The sequence below is a fragment of the Neophocaena asiaeorientalis genome, unplaced genomic scaffold, assembly GCF_003031525.2.
Source record: "Neophocaena asiaeorientalis asiaeorientalis breed wild unplaced genomic scaffold, Neophocaena_asiaeorientalis_V1.1 scaffold276, whole genome shotgun sequence".
Lineage (NCBI taxonomy): Eukaryota > Metazoa > Chordata > Mammalia > Artiodactyla > Phocoenidae > Neophocaena > Neophocaena asiaeorientalis.
The window spans coordinates 227,671-244,335 of NW_020173725.1; the positions used below are offsets into that span (position 1 = coordinate 227,671).

Below are 16,665 nucleotides of genomic sequence, written 5' to 3' on the forward strand. Positions count from 1 at the left end.
TCAGCTATATGTATACATCTAACCCCTCTCTTTTGGATTTCCTTCTCATTTAGGTCACCACAGAGCCTTGAGTAGAGTTCCCTGTGCTATACAGTAGGTTCTTATTAGTTATCTATTTTATACATAGTATCAATAGTGTATATATGTCAATCCCAATCTGCCAGTTCATCCAACCCCGCCACCCCGAGTATACCTTTTAAATATAGTTTTGACAACTACAAAGAAGTACCCCCTCACACTGGCTAGAATTGCCATCATTTAAAAGTCTACAAATAGGGCTTCCCCGGTGGCGCAGTGGTTGAGAGTCTGCCTGCCGATGCAGGGGACACGGGTTCGTGCCCCGGGCCGGGAAGATCCCACATGCCGCAGAGCGGCTGGGCCCGTGAGCCATGGCTGCTGAGCCTGTGCGTCCGGAGCCTGTGCTCCGCAACGGGAGAGGCCACAACAGTGAGAGGCCCGCGTACCGCAAAAAAAAAAAAAAAAAAAAAAAATGTCTACAAATAACAAATGCTGAAGAGAGTCTGAAGAAAAGGGAAACCTCTTGCACTGTTGGTAGGAATGTAAATTGGTGCAGCCACTATGGAAAATAGTATGGAGGTTCCTTAAAAAACTAAAAATAGAGCTACCATATGATCCAGTAATCCCACTCCTGGGCATATATCCATAAAAGACAAATACGGCAATTCAAAAAGATACATGCACCCCAATGTTCATAGGACCACTATTTACAATACCCAAGACACAGAAACAACCTAAGTGTCCATCAACAGATGAATGGATAAAAAAGATGTGGTATATATATAGTGGAATATTAGTCAGCCATAAAAAATGAAATATTGTCATTGGCAATAACACAGACCCAGAGGATATCACACTAAGTGAAGTAAGTCAGACAGAGAAAGACAAACATTATATATTACTTATATGTGAAATCTAAAAAATAATACAAATGAATTTATTTACAAAACAGAAGCAGACTCACAGACATAGAAAACAAATTTATGGTTACCAAAGGGGAAAGAGGGGATGGGGAGGGATAAATTAGGAATATGGGATTAACAGATACATACTACTATATATAAAATAGATAAACAACAAGGATTTACTGTAAAGCACAGGGAACTATATTCAATATCTTATAATAACCTATAATGGAAAATAATCTGAAGATATATATATGTATGTATACATATATATATATGAATCAGTTTGCTGTACACCCGAAACTAACAATATTGTAAATCAACTATACTTCAGTTTTTCAAAAGTTTTGACTTTTGAAACATGTAGATGTTTTACAAAGTCAAAACTAAAAGAAAAAAAGCAAAGCAAGGAAATTTCCTTCTCACACAGAAAATATACACTGCTCTCTACCTTGATTTGACTTAGTATAACCTAAAACTCACTCTGTATCAGTTCATGAGAATCTCCCATTTTTTTTAGTGTACAATTCAATGGTTTTCATATTTACAGTACATTCACAGAGTTGTGTAACCATCACCGTAATCTAATTTGGGAACATTTTTGTCACCCCCCAAAAAAATCACATATCCATTAGCAGTCATTCTTCATTACCCCCCATTCCCTTCCCCCAGCCCTGGGCAACCAATAATCTACTTTCTGTTTCTATGGATTTGTCTAATTGGGACATTTCGTATAAATGGAAATCAATCAACATGTGTTTTCTTTTTTTTTTTTTTATATCTGGCTTCTTTCACCTAGCATAATGTTTTCAAGTTTCATCCATGTTGTAGCATATGTACTTCATTCCTTTTTATTGCTGAATAATATTCTGTTGTGTGGGTATATATTTTATGTATTCATTCATCAGTTGAATGGACATTTGGGTTACCTCTACTATCTGGCTGTCAAGAATAGTGCTGCTATAAACATTTATGTACATGGTTTTTTGTCCCACATTCTTTTTTTTTTTTTTTGCGGTACGCAGGCCTCTCACTGTTGTGGCCTCTCCCGTTGCAGAGCACAGGCTCCGGACACACAGGCTCAGCGGCCGTGGCTCACGGGCCTAGCCGCTCCACGGCATGTGGCATCTTCCCGGACCGGGGCACGAACCCGTGTCCCCTGCATCAGCAGGTGGACTCTCAACCACTGCGCCACCAGGGAAGCCCCCCTCCCATTCTTTTTAAAGCTGTGTGTTACTCCACCAGGTATTTGTTCAACCAATCTTCTCCTGGTGAACGTTTAGACTGTTTCCAATGGTTCGTTATTACAAATAATGCTACAATGAATACTCTTGTGCTTATGCTTTCTTTTATTTTGGAGATGTATCTTTAGGACCTATTCCTACAAGTTTAATTACTGAGTCTATATAAAGAGTTCTTTATATTTTGGAAGGATGAGTCTGTGATATGAGTTGCAAATACATTCTTCCAGTTTGTCATTTATCTTTTAATATTGTTTATGGTGTTTTGTTTTGTTTGCTGTGCAAAAGTTATCTATTTTTGCATATAGTCAAAATGTGTCAGTCTTGGGCTTCCCTGGTGGCACAGTGGTTGAGAGTCCACCTGCCGACGCAGGGGACACAGGTTCATGCCCCGGCCCGGGAAGATCCCACATGCCGTGGAGCGGCTAGGCCCGTGAGCCATGGCCGCTGAGCCTGCGCGTCCGGAGCCTGTGCTCCGCAACGGGAGAGGCCACAACAGTGAGTGGCCCGCGTACCGCAAAAAAACAAAAAAATGTGTCAGTCTTTTACTGTGTCTGGATTCTGAGATACAGTTACAAAGGCTTTCCTCAGTTCCAGATTAAAAGGAAATTTACCCATGTTTTCATCTGGTATTTATATGGTTTCATTCTTCACATCTATATCTCTGATCTATTTGGAGTTAATTTTGGTATATAAAAAAAAGTTTCTTTCCCAAGGCCCAATCCTATTTATTTAAAATGTCATCTTTTTCCTCAGTGATTTGAGATGTCACTTAAACACTATACTAAACTCTTATATATGTTTGGGCCTATTTCTTGTCTTTCTGTTCCATTGGCCTGTCCTCTAATGAACCAGTACTATGTTGTTTTAATTACTGTAGAGGCTTTGTATTACGTTTTAATAGCTGTTATGCCCAGCATATGTCCATTACTCTTTGCAGGGGATTTTCCTGTCTGTTCTTATTTATCCACAAGCATTAAAATCAACTTGTCTAGCTCCAGAAAGACAAACAAAAAACATGTGTTGATATTCTGATTAGGATGTTAAATTTATATGTTAACTTGAGAATTGGCATCTTTAAAATGTTGAGTTTATCTATCCAGGAATAAGAGATGATTTTCTATTAGCTCGTTTACTTTTGCATTTTTCGGGTGCATTTTAAAGTTTTCATTACAGGTTTTATGCACTTCTCATTAAGTATTTTTGTTGTTTTGCTTATATCATGCCACTCACTAGTAATTGTGTATGTGAAAACTATTGATTTGTATGTTCAGTTCATATCATTACTTTGCTGTATTACTTTATCTACATATTACTTTAGTGGTATCTTAGTTTTAGTTTTAATATTCTGGTGTTTTCCAACAAAACATTCAGGTCATCTGTATAGAGATGCTTCTGCCTTTACAATTCTGATTCCCCTCATTGTTTTCACCAATATTAAAATATAAAGGAGGTAGTGGGTATCTTGTTCCTTGATTTTGCTCTTACTTTCCTTTGATGGGAATGCTTATAGTATTTCCCTTTTAAACAAGATGCTAGATTTTACTTTTCAAAAAAAATCAGAAATGAGTGTTGCATTGTTTGTCCTTAGATCTATTACTGGGTGAATTATATGAACAGACTTCCTAATATTGAACTATCTTTGGATCAGTCATGCTGTATCTTAAAATGTGCTATAGATTCTGTTTGCTAATATTTTATTTAGGACTTCAATTGGGACTCAATATTCATATGTGAGACTGGTTTGTGGTTTCTTTGCGCAATCTTTGTCAGATTTAGGTATCAATGTTATATTAGCGTCATGAAAAGAAACTGAACTTTCCTTCATTTTCTATATTTTGGAACACTTTGCATAATATTAGTGGTTACCTTTAAAAGGTTTGGTAGTTTCTCCTGAAACCATCTGAACCAGTAGTCCCTCGATAACACTATTCCTTCTACAGAAATTACTTTCACTTTCCATCTCTACTAGGATAATTCTTTTCCCTTAGAGGTTATTACAAAATACTGAGTATAGTTCCCTGTGCTGTACACTAGGTCCCTGTTGGTTATCTATTTTATTCCCTGCTAGTAATTAATACTAAGCTGAACTGTGCCCCAAATGACCTGTATAGTCACATTAAAATTAAAGCTAAAGCTAAAATATAATATGTAAAAGTCAGCAGGGTTATATTAATCTCATCAACTAAGTATAAGATTTTATGTTTGCCAATGTTTAGTACTTATTTCCTGAAATCTTATCTACCCTCTTCAGCTTCAATTATATTCGATAGACATTAAGAGCTGACCAGAGAAAATATTTATAATAAATGAAAAGGGAGCATATATAAGTATATATACAATAATGACTTAACTGTAAAACAAAATATGCCATACTTTATACACCAAAATATTTACAGTGATAGTAACTCTATGAAGGTAAAAACCCCTGTCTTACTCATCTTTGTAGTGCCATCTTATGGAAGAGTGCCTGGTACAAAGTAGGTGTTCAATAAGTGCTTGCTGAAAAAACTGAAAGTGAATAATATATGTTCTCAGAAAAAGGGGTACTCAATCAAGTAAATATATGAAATTTTAATATTCTTTTTATCTGAAACATACAAAGGCCTAAAGATAAAGTCGATACCTAACTAAAATTTATGTAACTTCATTATTACAAAGTTAAGTCTTGAGTCAAAGATCCAGCTCTAAAAATATAGTCTCAAAAATCACATATCTACATATAACACTAAAACAAGTAAATTGTCTTAGGCTGTATCATCGTTATCCACTGCAGCATAGATGGCTTGATTCCTCCTCTTGATTTTCTTTCTTTGTTCAGGTTCATGTTCATCACTCAGCCTCTTCAACGGCACCTTGGTTAAGTCCTTTCCATCCCCCAACTCCACAGGGTCACCGCGATTCCCCTCCTTGCCAACTGGGGAACCGGATGTATCATCGGAAGATACAGTCATGGAACCTGGCAAGATCCTGATGTCAGAGAAGCTTGCGGAAAAGTCAGAAGCTTGATCAGAAGATGGTTCTACAGACGGTGTATTCATGTCACTGTGTGCGCTTACAATACTATCATCATATTCCTCTTCTTCATCTAACATTATCTCGTCTGGATTAATAGAGGACAGGGCAGATGTGTCTGTATTATACTCACTAGGGTCTTCTCCAGAGTCATTACTCCGCACGTCATCCTGCTCTTCATAGCCACCACACAAGTGCTGTTCTTCCTTGGCCTTCTGAAGCCTGATGTTAATATCCGTGATGCCAAGTTGGGCACAAAATTCAGTAGTCTGAGGATTGATCCTATGAACCAACTGCATTTGTGTCTGTGGCTTGCTAGGGTCATAACAAGCAGCCGTTACACTAAAGTTACATGGAACTTTGAGGTCATGATTCAATTTTTCCAATACTTCGTTCATGGCTTCTTTTGTTGCACTGTAATCCCACCTAGAAAAGTCCAAAACAATAGCTTTTTATATTTTATCAGCCTTGGACAACAAATGATGAGATCTAACTATGGACGGCAGGTGCGTTAAAAAATAAACCACATTTCAGAATTCCACTTCATAAAATTATAGTTAACTTAGCAAAGGACCATTCCGAGATTAAAACAATTCTTAGAAAAAGCTGTCCTTAACTCACTCCCTAAAACAAGTACAAATTATTTTAATGTGTGAACCAAATCTCCACGGTCTTAAAGTTTCATGCACTTGTGCGCTTATAGTTTGGTGCACTTACACACTTATCTGGGTTGGTGCTCAGCAGTCTATTTTCTTGGATCTCTCGGACGGAAAACTTGCAATTTTCATACCAGTCAGTAAACTCTGAATTGTAGCAATAACTCCCTTGATTTAAAAAAATAATAAGGGGACAAAAACTGTGCATACAATGGAGAGAGAAAATCCTAAATAAGGTCAGACTCACCTCGTATGCAGGCCATTATTTTCAGGCATATTCCATAGGCGCTCACTCACATTAATAAGATCATCAGTAGCCCTGAGAATGGCGAGCCATTCAGTATCATACTGCAAGTAATCAGGAGCACTGGGGTCGTGTCCTATTTCTATTACCTACAAGAAGAAATTGGTGATTTTAAGAAGTACATATCTATTTTTAATATTCTAAGAATGTCAATATAACAGTAAAGTTTGAAAGGAATTTAATTTAGTAGCTTAAAAACATGAATGTAACTTAAACATTCCCAAAGAAATCTCAGAACACATAAATTACAAACAGCACCAATAATTTCTGCAAGGAGACAATTTTTTTTTAATCACTGGAAGAGTAAAACTATATTGCAAAGTTATTTCATTTTCTTTTTACCTGAAGAAAGTCTCTGTGTGGTAAGCATTTGTCCAGGGCTAGAAATCTGGTTGCTTTGGCTGACTGTCCTTTATCCTTGGCCTAGACAATATGAACCATGATTTAAGAAAGAATGTTAAAACATCACAAGCAATTCAGACATTGAAAAGGATGGAAATAATCTCCATTACCCAATCCCCTAAGTTGTGTGTCAAAGGAACAATGGTTACTTTTCCAAAACAAGTTAGCTCTATACCCCCTTGTGCAATGACAAGCAAGGCACTTACACTCTCCGAGCTTGGGCTTCAATTTCCTTACAATAGTCAAAGTGGAAAGAAATGGTGGTAATGATAATGTTAAATCAAAGCAAATAACACACATAAACCAAAGCATATAACACAAAGGTTAAAGATCAGACAACAGAAGAGCTTAAAAGTAATTTGGCAGAGCTAAAACTATACAACTCGTAGAAGAATTCATAGGAGAAAATCTTTGTAACCCTGGGTTAGGCAAAGATTCTTAGATACAACACCAAAGAATATATATATATATATATATAAATGAAATACTATTCACCAATAAAAATGAAAGAAACACTGACACATGCGACAACAAGAATGAGCCTCAAAAGCAAGTAAAGGAAAGAAACCAGTTACCAAAGACTATGTATTTTGTGATTCCACTTATATAAAATGTTCAGAAAAGGCAAATCCATAGAGACAAGACAGATTAGTGGTTGCCTGGAGCTGAATGTTGACAGAACAAAGACTGACAGCAGAGAGGCACAAAGGATCTTTTGGGGTGATGGCAATGTTCTAGAACTGGATTATATGATGTTTGCACAACTCTGGAAATTTACTAAAAATCACTGAATTCTACACTTAAAACAGGTGAATTTTTTGATATGGAAATTATACTCCAATAAAGTTCTTTTTTAAAAAGTGAACCAGCAGAAAGAAACATGGGAGGATCACAAACATGAAGGTCCGCTGGAAGAAGTAAAAAGTGACTCACTAAAAACAGCAAGGCAGGGCTTCCCTGGTGGCGCAGTGGTTGAGAGTCCGCCTGCCAATGCAGGGGACGCGGGTTCGTGCCCCGGTCCGGGAAGATCCCATATGCCGTGGAGCGGCTGGGCCCGTGAGCCATGGCCGCTGAGCCTGCGCGTCCGGAGCCTGTGCTTCGCAACGGGAGAGGCCACAGCAGTGAGAGGCCCACGTACCACAAAAAAAAAAAAAACCAAACAAACAAAACAAAAAAAAACCAGCAAGGCACATGGAGAAAGAAAGACAAGGAAGCAAGTGATGGGACACCCTGCTGAGGACCAGGTTTCAATTCAGTGGTGGGGAGGGACTGAGAGGTGGGATGTACAGAGATCACAGGCAGATCCTGGCAGCAGGGCAGTTCTGAGGAAAGACGACCTTTGGTGTTAGTAAAAGGGCTCAGACAGAATACCGGTGAAGTCAGAGGCAGCTGAGGAGCAACAAAAAGGGATCAAACATATTAATTCAGAGACACAAGTCCCCAAGGTTGCCAACAGAAGACAGAATCAGAGAAAAGTAGCAAATGAGGTGCTTCAGCAATCCAAGAGCATGATGAGCCCCAAGAGACAGAGGAGAGTAACACAGATGTGGGAAAGGTGACTGACAGAAACAGAGGACTTGGACGTGAGAGGAGGATAATCACGCTGGCAACAGCCCAAAGGAAAATGCAAGAGTAACCTCGCCTTCTTCTCCCAGTGAAGCCGGGGAGTAAGAATAAGCCCACAACAGAGAGGGCCCACAGGAATCTTTTCAGACAGAATCTTCCAGACCGTGTGCGAAGAGCATCGCCAAAGTGTACCTCTACCGCAGAAAAGGGTTTGGTCAGGTAAGTTCAGGAAGCGCTGCACAACCCACCCGCCATCTCAGAGAAAGGTAATGCCCATTAGCACACTGGACTCTCAGAAATTCTACAGAAGCCTCTGGGAAGAAATCCCGAACTTTGTTAACCCAGCATTTTCTAAACGTATTTCCTATGGGATACTTTATGGGAAAGTCAGAATTCAACCAGAATCAGAGGTGAAAGGAAGAACTGCATAGTTCCATTAAAGCCTAACTCTAAGTAGGTATTTATTTTCTACTTTGCATCAAGCACCATCCCCATGCAATTACCAAAGGAAAACTCTGAGAGTCATTCTAGATTCACTCCTCCCTCTGTCACTAAATCCTGATGATTCTGCTTCCAAAATCTCTCTGGAACCTGCTTCATTCTCTGTGTTCCCTTTTTGCCTCAGGTTAGAACCTCATCTTTTGCCTCCTCTGCCTCCCATTTAACATTACTCCAATCCACACACAAGGCTGCTGCCAATCTAATCCTTCTGAAATGAAACTCTGACTTCATGCCCCCCAACCTTCCCCATTACCTCCTGGTTAAAACTGAAACTCCAGAGCATATCCCAGAAGGCAGCTATGATCTCGCTCCAGCTTCATCTCTCCCTGTGCCTCAGCCCCAGGGACCAGCTACACTTCCCCAAAGGCACCACGCTCTCAGACCTTCCAGCCTGTGCACACATTGGTCCCTGGGCCTAGATTACCCTGATAATCTGCTTCTTCCTGGCACCATCAACTCCTTTAGAAAACCTTCTCTATCCCTTCATCTCTCTGTCCACATCCCCATCTCACCATGGCCTGGCTTAGGTGTTCCCACAGTATCCTAAGCACTTTTTGTCACAAACTTATTACACTATATTATAATTGCATGCTTGTCCCTTCTCCCCACTGGATACTGAGTTATTCACAAAAGGAAAGTTAGCTTTGATCTCTTTCTCTAACTTTCCAACTATGCCCATAGGGCCGAGCCCGTAGATGTTCAATAACTGCTTGTTAAATCAAAGAATAAGGATTTTGTTTTCTACCTGATGCTGCATCAAGGCTGCAAACTTCACATGAAGGTGTGCAGAAAACCAGTAAGTAGGTTTTAAGTGCTCTAAAAGTTCTGAGGCAGCGGGACTTCCTAATGTGTTATTTTCCACTTCTTGTCGGAAAAAAGATTTAGTCTTAAGAAGTTGCTTCTTATTTCCATAATGATATATACTTCTCGGCCAATCATGAGATAAGAATATGTCCATAGGCTGCTTCAGCTTTAACAGACAAAGAAAAGAAAGAAAGCTCTTAAAAACAGATTAACCAAAAGCAATCCCCTCCCTTCTCTCCACCGCCACACAACCATTTACCCACGGAGATCTGTAGATTTCTGTGTAATTCATTCTAAGAACACTTTATTTAAGGAAGTCACAGAAATACTGAGCTACTCACTCATCGAGGCAAAGAGAAACACCTTTCTCTCTGCCTGACAAATCACCTTTATTTTCCGTGGCAAGGCAGTTCAATAGAGACACACTTTGATTAGATTGCCAATCAGCTAAGGTCCTTAGCACTGGGTTTCTAAAATCTACAACATGCACTGTTCTTTTCCCTTTTAGTAAAGAAACTACTGTTTTAAGATCAATGTCCAGATTTCATGAGACTTGTAATGTAAATGATACAGTAAACCTAACCTACAGTAAACCTTTTTTTTTTTTCTGATGGACTCACATAGTAAACACCAAAAAAAGCTCTCTGTTTACTACAAAAATTATATTAGAGGTATTTAAAGTAGCTGGTGTCTTCTTGGGGAGAACACAAAATATACTCCATACTGTCAAGTAATCCAAAGCAAATACTTGGACAACTAAATTAAAATAATTTAAGTAAGTGTTCAAGAAAATACAAAAGGTAAGATAGATATGATTAACCACTGAAAAGCTGGTATGGGCAATAAGTGCTACAAAAATTCAGAGAAGGGTGAGGACTTTAAACTAGAACACTGGTTGGGAAGTGAAATCTAAGCTGGGTCTCCAAGGACCAGTAGGATTTAGATGAGTAAAGGGAAAAAGGATTCCAGGTAAGTAACTGTTATGAATGGGGCATACCTGTAAACATCTTTATGTTCCAGTCGAGGCTGTATTTATGATGGGAAGGGCCTGAGTTCAGTCTGGCAGGCTCTACCAGCCTGGGGGCTCTGGCAGGCTCTTAACTGTGTGGGAAGTCCGGGCAGGTTACTTTATCTATCTGAGCCTTTGGCCTCTCTCCCTTAGTGTGACAAAGTTGGACATGCTGCATGACAGAATTTGAGTGACAGTTATATGAACTATCACGGATGAAAGCTGCTTAGCCCGGTGTCAGACATTTAATGGGTTCACAAACAAAAACCTAGCTTCATTTACTCTCCAGTTGAGCCAGTGTTTCAGTTATCACCTTCACAATTTTCCCATATCATCTTCACTATTATTTTCTACTTAATATCATTATTTAAAATAAAATATTTAACACTTTCTTTCAAGTATCACTTTATTCCAATATATATTCTTTAGCCTTACCCTAAGGAATAGTAGCTGAAGTCATGGATCAAATATTTTATTTTATTATTAATCACTAAAATAAATGTATAGCCATTAAAATCTAAAAAATGTTCATCTGTGAACCTCCTAAAAACAACTCAAGACCCAAATTGTGGAAATACCGAATTGAGCTCTTCTTGGAAGTAGCAGATCAAAATACATTCTGGTAGAGAATTACTTTACCATTTTTTCAAGTCTGCCGTAATGTACTTTTTACATACCTGTTTTAATTTGTAGACTTCAATATTTCTCACATGATAGATACTCCTTATTGTAGCTGCATTATAGGGGGGGCACTCAAAATGACCTTAAATTGAAGAAGAGAAATAAGCTATATTCAACTCCCTTAAATACTGCAAATATAAATACATACATACACTTCTCCAAAACTGATGCTTGTCATCAATGCTTTTGGTTCTTGAAAATTTTATTTAAAAAATACTGTTCTCAAAATGCTGGTATTTTCTAATAACTGATCACCAGCTATAAATCTAAATAAGTGGGAGGCTTATGATTTTTTAAATTAAATTATATTTAATTTTGGAATACATTGTTTAGTCACATAGTTTAAGATTTAAAAGATACCATCAGAAAGGTATAGGGTAAGGGGGAGCGGGGGTGAGGGAAGGATGGATTGGGAGTTGGGGGTTAGCAGATGCAAATTATTACATACAGAATGGATAAACAACAAGGTCCTACTGTATGGCGCAGAGAATTACATTCAATATCCTGTGATAAACCATAATAGAGAAGAATATGAAAAAGAATGTATATATATGTGTAACTGAATCACTTTGCTGTACAGCAGAAATTAACACAATATTGTAAATCAACTATACTTCAATGAAATAAAGAAAAAAAAGAAAGGCATAGGGTAAAAAGTATTCCTCCTGAAGGTAGACCCTAGTGGGTACCTAGGGCTGGCGTGGGAGCAGGGATTAAGTTTGGCACAAAACTTTTAGGCATGATAGAGATGTTCTAAATCCAGATGGTGCTAAAGGCTGCATAACTCTACAATTTACTAAAATCACTGAATTGTGTACTTACAACGGTACATAAATTTTACGTCAATCAAGCTGCTAAAACAAGCGGACAGGGTTCTCCTATTCCTTCCCCCATCCATCAGTAACCCTACCTACAGGGAACCAGTGTTAATCAGGTTTCAGTATTTTATTCCAGGGATGTCATCTATGCATATAATATACATATTTCTTTATCCTCCCTTTTTTTTTATACAAGTGGCAGTATAATTTATACACGTTCTGTGCCTTCTTTATTTCACTTTATTTTGGAGTTCTTTTCATATTAGTCACACATAGAGCTGCTTCTTTTTTCCTTCTTTTTGACTTCATAGCATTGCACTGTATAGTTATATCATGACACATTTAACTAGTTCCTATCTTTTGCTATTACAAACAAGGCTGAAATACATTTGTTTATATCATTTTGCACTTGTGGAATATATCTGTAGATAAATTCCTGGAAGTAGAACTCCTGAGTAAGAATACTTCTATAATTTCCACAGATGTTACTAATTTTCCTCCAAAGAGTGGTTCCAATTTGTGCCCACACCTGCCATGTAGAAGATGGCCTATTTTTGTAGACCCACCACAATAGTTCAGAATCATGGGGAACAGGGCAGCAAGGAACAGACTTGTGATTTAACAGTTACACTGAGGATGTAAGTTTTAGCTGTCAACTTAATTCATGAAATTTTAAAATCAATGTGGATCCAAGCTATTCCTTTAACTTTAAAATCAAGGTATAATTCATTCAGATACAGTGTGGTATATTTATACAATGGAATACTATTCACAAATTTAAATGACAGAGTTACATGTATCAACATGGATTTCAAAAACATATTAAACAAAGAAGCAAGTTGCAGAAAGATACATGTAAAATGATACACTTATATGAAGTTTAAAACATTCTATATAATACACTGTTTAAAGCTGTTACTGATATGGTAATGATATAGAATAATCAAGTGAATGATAAACACCAAATTCAGAATAGTGACTGCCTGGTGAGGTAAGGGAGGAATAAAAGGAGAGAGACGGGACTGAGGACAGATAAACAATGAACTTCGATTGTATCTGTACTCTTTTATTTCTTAAAAATCAACACTAAAAGTGGCAAAATACCAAATAAAACTAGATGGTGTATACACAGATAATACGTTCTAGTGTTCTCTATTTTTTCATATTTATAAAATATTTTATAATATAAATTTAAGAATAAATTAATCAGTTCATAGGAGAAATCCAATGAAAAAGTCAAACTGTATATTATGCTTAAGTTACTACGGGGCATGGAAGTTCTAAGTTTAAAAACAATTCTCAGAATAACAATACTCACTTTGCTGTATACCTGAAATTAACACCACATTGTAAATCAACTGTACTCCAATTAAAAAAAGAATGTAATAAAATGTAAAAAAACAAAAAAACATAACAATACCTTTTCGATAGTCATGAGACTTAAAGATACCAGAGATTCCACCAATCCTTACACCTCGGTATTTTACTACACCTGCCAAGCCTGAAAAATTACATAGTTAAATAAAATTACTGTAGGCAAAAGCAATCTTTTTTTTTAAAGCAATCTTTACTAACTGAACAGTTTAGAGGCCTAGAATAACATGCAGTCTTAAAATTATTTGAAAATTAAGTGTCATGATGAGGTAACTCTTTTACATAGGAAAATATGCCAACAACATATAACGTAGAGTAGGGAGACAGACTACGGAGGCAAGAGACTGCGCAGAAAAGAAGGAACAAATGAGACAGGGAGTGTGAAGAGGGAAACAGACATACATAAATTTGGTACCTAAAGGAGTATGGGGATGGGGCAGGGGAAATAGGGGAAAATGTCCTATGATGGATTTATATGTTATATATAAGGTATATATAACGTATACCTTTGACTTATAGAACATAGAAACCTGCAGTTTCTCTATTTCATTTGATTGATCATCTTCAGATAATTTCACCTTTTCACAATACTACAGTTGTCAAAAGATGATCCATCAGTAATGACACAGAGAAATTAAATTTCTGAAGTTATAATGTCATAACTAGAAACACCTATAAACATTTAAATAAAGAGATGAAAGGACTAAAACTGAATCTGAACCTAATCAGGTCTATAAATCTAAATGCAGATTATAAGCAATGCAGAGGATAAAAGGAACACGTTAAACAACCCAAGGATTTCCAATCAGCTAAACCCAGAATGTGGGAAATTCTGCCAGATAAATTTCCCACATTCTTCAACAAATAAACAGCATGGGGGTTGGGGGAGAAGAGAGTGCGAAAAGGGGCAGTTATAGTCTAAGAGACTTCAGAATCTTGACAATCAAATGAAAGTGTGGACCTTGTTTGGATCCTACTTGAACAAGTCAACTGTAAAACAGACATCTTTGTGATAATCAGGGAAATCTGAATTTGAACTAGGCAACAGATAATGACAGGTAATAGGTATAATCATGGTACTGTAGTTGTGGTATTTTTTAAAATCCTCATCACTTAAAAACACATGCTAAAGTATTTACAGGTGAAATAATCCAATGGCTGAGGTTTGCTTTAAAATACTCCCGTTGGGACTTCCCTGGTGGTCCAGTGGTTAAGAATCCACCTTCCGATGCAGGGAACATGGGATTGAGCCCTGGTCAGGGAACTAAGATCCCACAGATGGCTGAGGTTTGTTTTAAAATACTCCAGTTGGGACTTCCCTGGTGGTCCAGTGGTTAAGAATCCACCTTCCGATGCAGGGGACATGGGATTGAGCCCTGGTCAGGGAACTAAGATCCCACACGCCCCTAAGCCCCTAGAGCCCGCATGCCGCAACTACTGAGCCAGCGCACTCTGGAGCTCCAGAGCGCCCAGGTGCCACAACTAGAGAGAAGCCTGCCCACCGCAAGGAAGATCCCACGTGCGACAACTAAAGACACGACGTAGCCAAATAAATAAAATATTAAAAAATAAATAGATAAAAATAAGATAAAATACTCGGGTCACCTCCTCCCACAAAAGAGTTTAGGCAGGGAGTGGGTTGAAAGAAGGATGGCAGAACAGTAATTGTTGTTAAAGCGGTTTAATAGGTACAGAGATTCATTATACTATTCTCTACTTTTGTGTATGTTTAAATATTTCCATTATAAAAAGTTCATTTTTTAAAATTTAATAATTAGAGTAAGAAAAAAATTAAGGGATTGTAAATCATACAGAAGCTCTTTGCAGTTATATTAAGTATTGCTTAAAGCACTAGATGATGCACGGACATATTTTCATGATTACCTACTTAAATGAACTATTTTAATTAAATTTTCATGATTATTTCAATCAAGAGACATTCCCAAAATGCCATACATTTCAAGATGCTGATCAACTGATAAACAAATCCTGACAGGCTCTTCCATGCCATCAGACCAAGAAATTACCCACGAACACATACCTAAATAATAAATGTTTGGTGCTACCCAGCCACCATAGGGTAACTCTTGCAAATGATTTGAGGCTTCATGGTTACCCCCGATGAAAATTGTGAGAACTGGGGCCTTCTTCTCTCCAGAGTAATACCTAGAACATAAGGGTAAAGTTGTCAATTGGCATAGCAGAAACGAGACACAGAAAAGCAATTGGGCATGCCTGTACTATTAGGCATAGCAGAAAAGCAAAATAAGGTCCGAAGTAAAAAAAACTTGAGCTCATCATAAAAAGTTAAGTCCTTTCTAAACGAATTGTCCATCCTTGTCCTTAAGAATGATTCAGGGCCGCCACCTTGGGTTCAAGACAACGTATATTCAATGAGGTCAAAAACTTTTGTCAGTTCACTGCAACAACCTTAGTTTCTAGAATGAGGAGTAGCACATAGCAAGCGTCCAATAAAAACTCCTAGATCAATAAATGAAGAAGTCCCAGAGTCCTATTAAGCATAAAGTAGATTAACCTGTCAGTTTCTTCCTCCAGATTTTCCCCTCAAGCTGCGATCCCTTCCGAAACAAAACAGATGAATGGAAAGAAGAAAAGTGACATTTACTAAGCGCCAGTTCCTAGACACACAGCGTAAACAAAGACGGGAACTAAGAGAGACAGCTGGTCAGTGGCAGACAGGATTCCAACTCAGCCCGGGTTCTCAGCCCCCACAGCTGGCTAGTCACACCTCGCACCGCGGGGGCCCGGGCCCAAGCCACGCCCCTCACCTGTAGAAGGTCTGCATGTGGCGGTACTTGGGCGGCACGGCCATGCAGCGCAGGTCGGCCTCATTGCGCACAGCTTGGAAGTCGCCGCAGCATAGCAGAAGGTCTATCGGTCCCGGGCCGCGCCGCTCCGCCAGCGCCAGCGTCTCATAGATCTTGTCCAGCTCGCCGTGGCAGCAGCCGGCCACAGCCACCCGCATGCTGCCGGCCCGAGGCAGGGAGCGCTGCCCGCAACCGCCTAAACCAGAGCCAGCCCAGGCCGAACAACGAAGACCCGACTGATCGCTCAGATCCCGCCAACCTTATCTGAGACGCCGCCTCTCGCAATTGAGACTCCAGCAATATAATTCACTTCCGGTTTCCAAATCTCGCGAGAGAGAGGTCGGGAAGGGAATGACAAACACGGACTCCAGGGAGCTTTTAAATCGTCTCGTACTTTGCCTGTTTTGGCAGGTGGTTCTTGAAGTCCGAGCAGCCTGACAGGTGCTAAAAATCAAAACCAGAATAGTAAGACAAACAAAAATTCCCGGAAATAGTGTAGTTTGATAAAATCAAACTTAGGATGAACTTCTCACGGCAAAGATA

General features: G+C 38.6%; 1 protein-coding gene across 1 annotated transcript; it reads right to left on the reverse strand.

Moving 5' to 3' along the window:
- Positions 1–4,718: 4,718 nt before the first annotated feature.
- Positions 4,719–16,416, reverse strand: DBR1 (debranching RNA lariats 1). The gene is made up of 8 exons (XM_024750757.1): positions 16,084–16,416; positions 15,336–15,460; positions 13,341–13,421; positions 11,099–11,184; positions 9,354–9,578; positions 6,482–6,562; positions 6,083–6,228; positions 4,719–5,605 (listed from the first exon to the last, which is right to left on the reverse strand). The coding sequence occupies exons 1-8, from the start codon at positions 16,278–16,280 to the stop codon at positions 4,912–4,914; spliced, it is 1,635 nt and encodes a 544-aa protein (XP_024606525.1). The 5' UTR covers positions 16,281–16,416; the 3' UTR covers positions 4,719–4,911.
- Between the last annotated feature and the right edge of the window lie 249 nt (positions 16,417–16,665).

Bases quoted from the DNA above. Each gene is read 5' to 3' on its own strand.
- DBR1 (XM_024750757.1), bottom strand. From the start codon at position 16,280: ATGCGGGTGGCTGTGGCCGGCTGCTGCCACGGCGAGCTGGACAAGATC. The intron at 15,461-16,083 runs GTGAGGGGCGTG...CTTATGTTCTAG, and splicing joins CACATGCAGACCTTCTACAG to GTATTACTCTGGAGAGAAGA. The intron at 6,563-9,353 runs GTAGAAAACAAA...CATATTGTCTAG, and splicing joins CAGCCTTGATGCAGCATCAG to GCCAAGGATAAAGGACAGTC.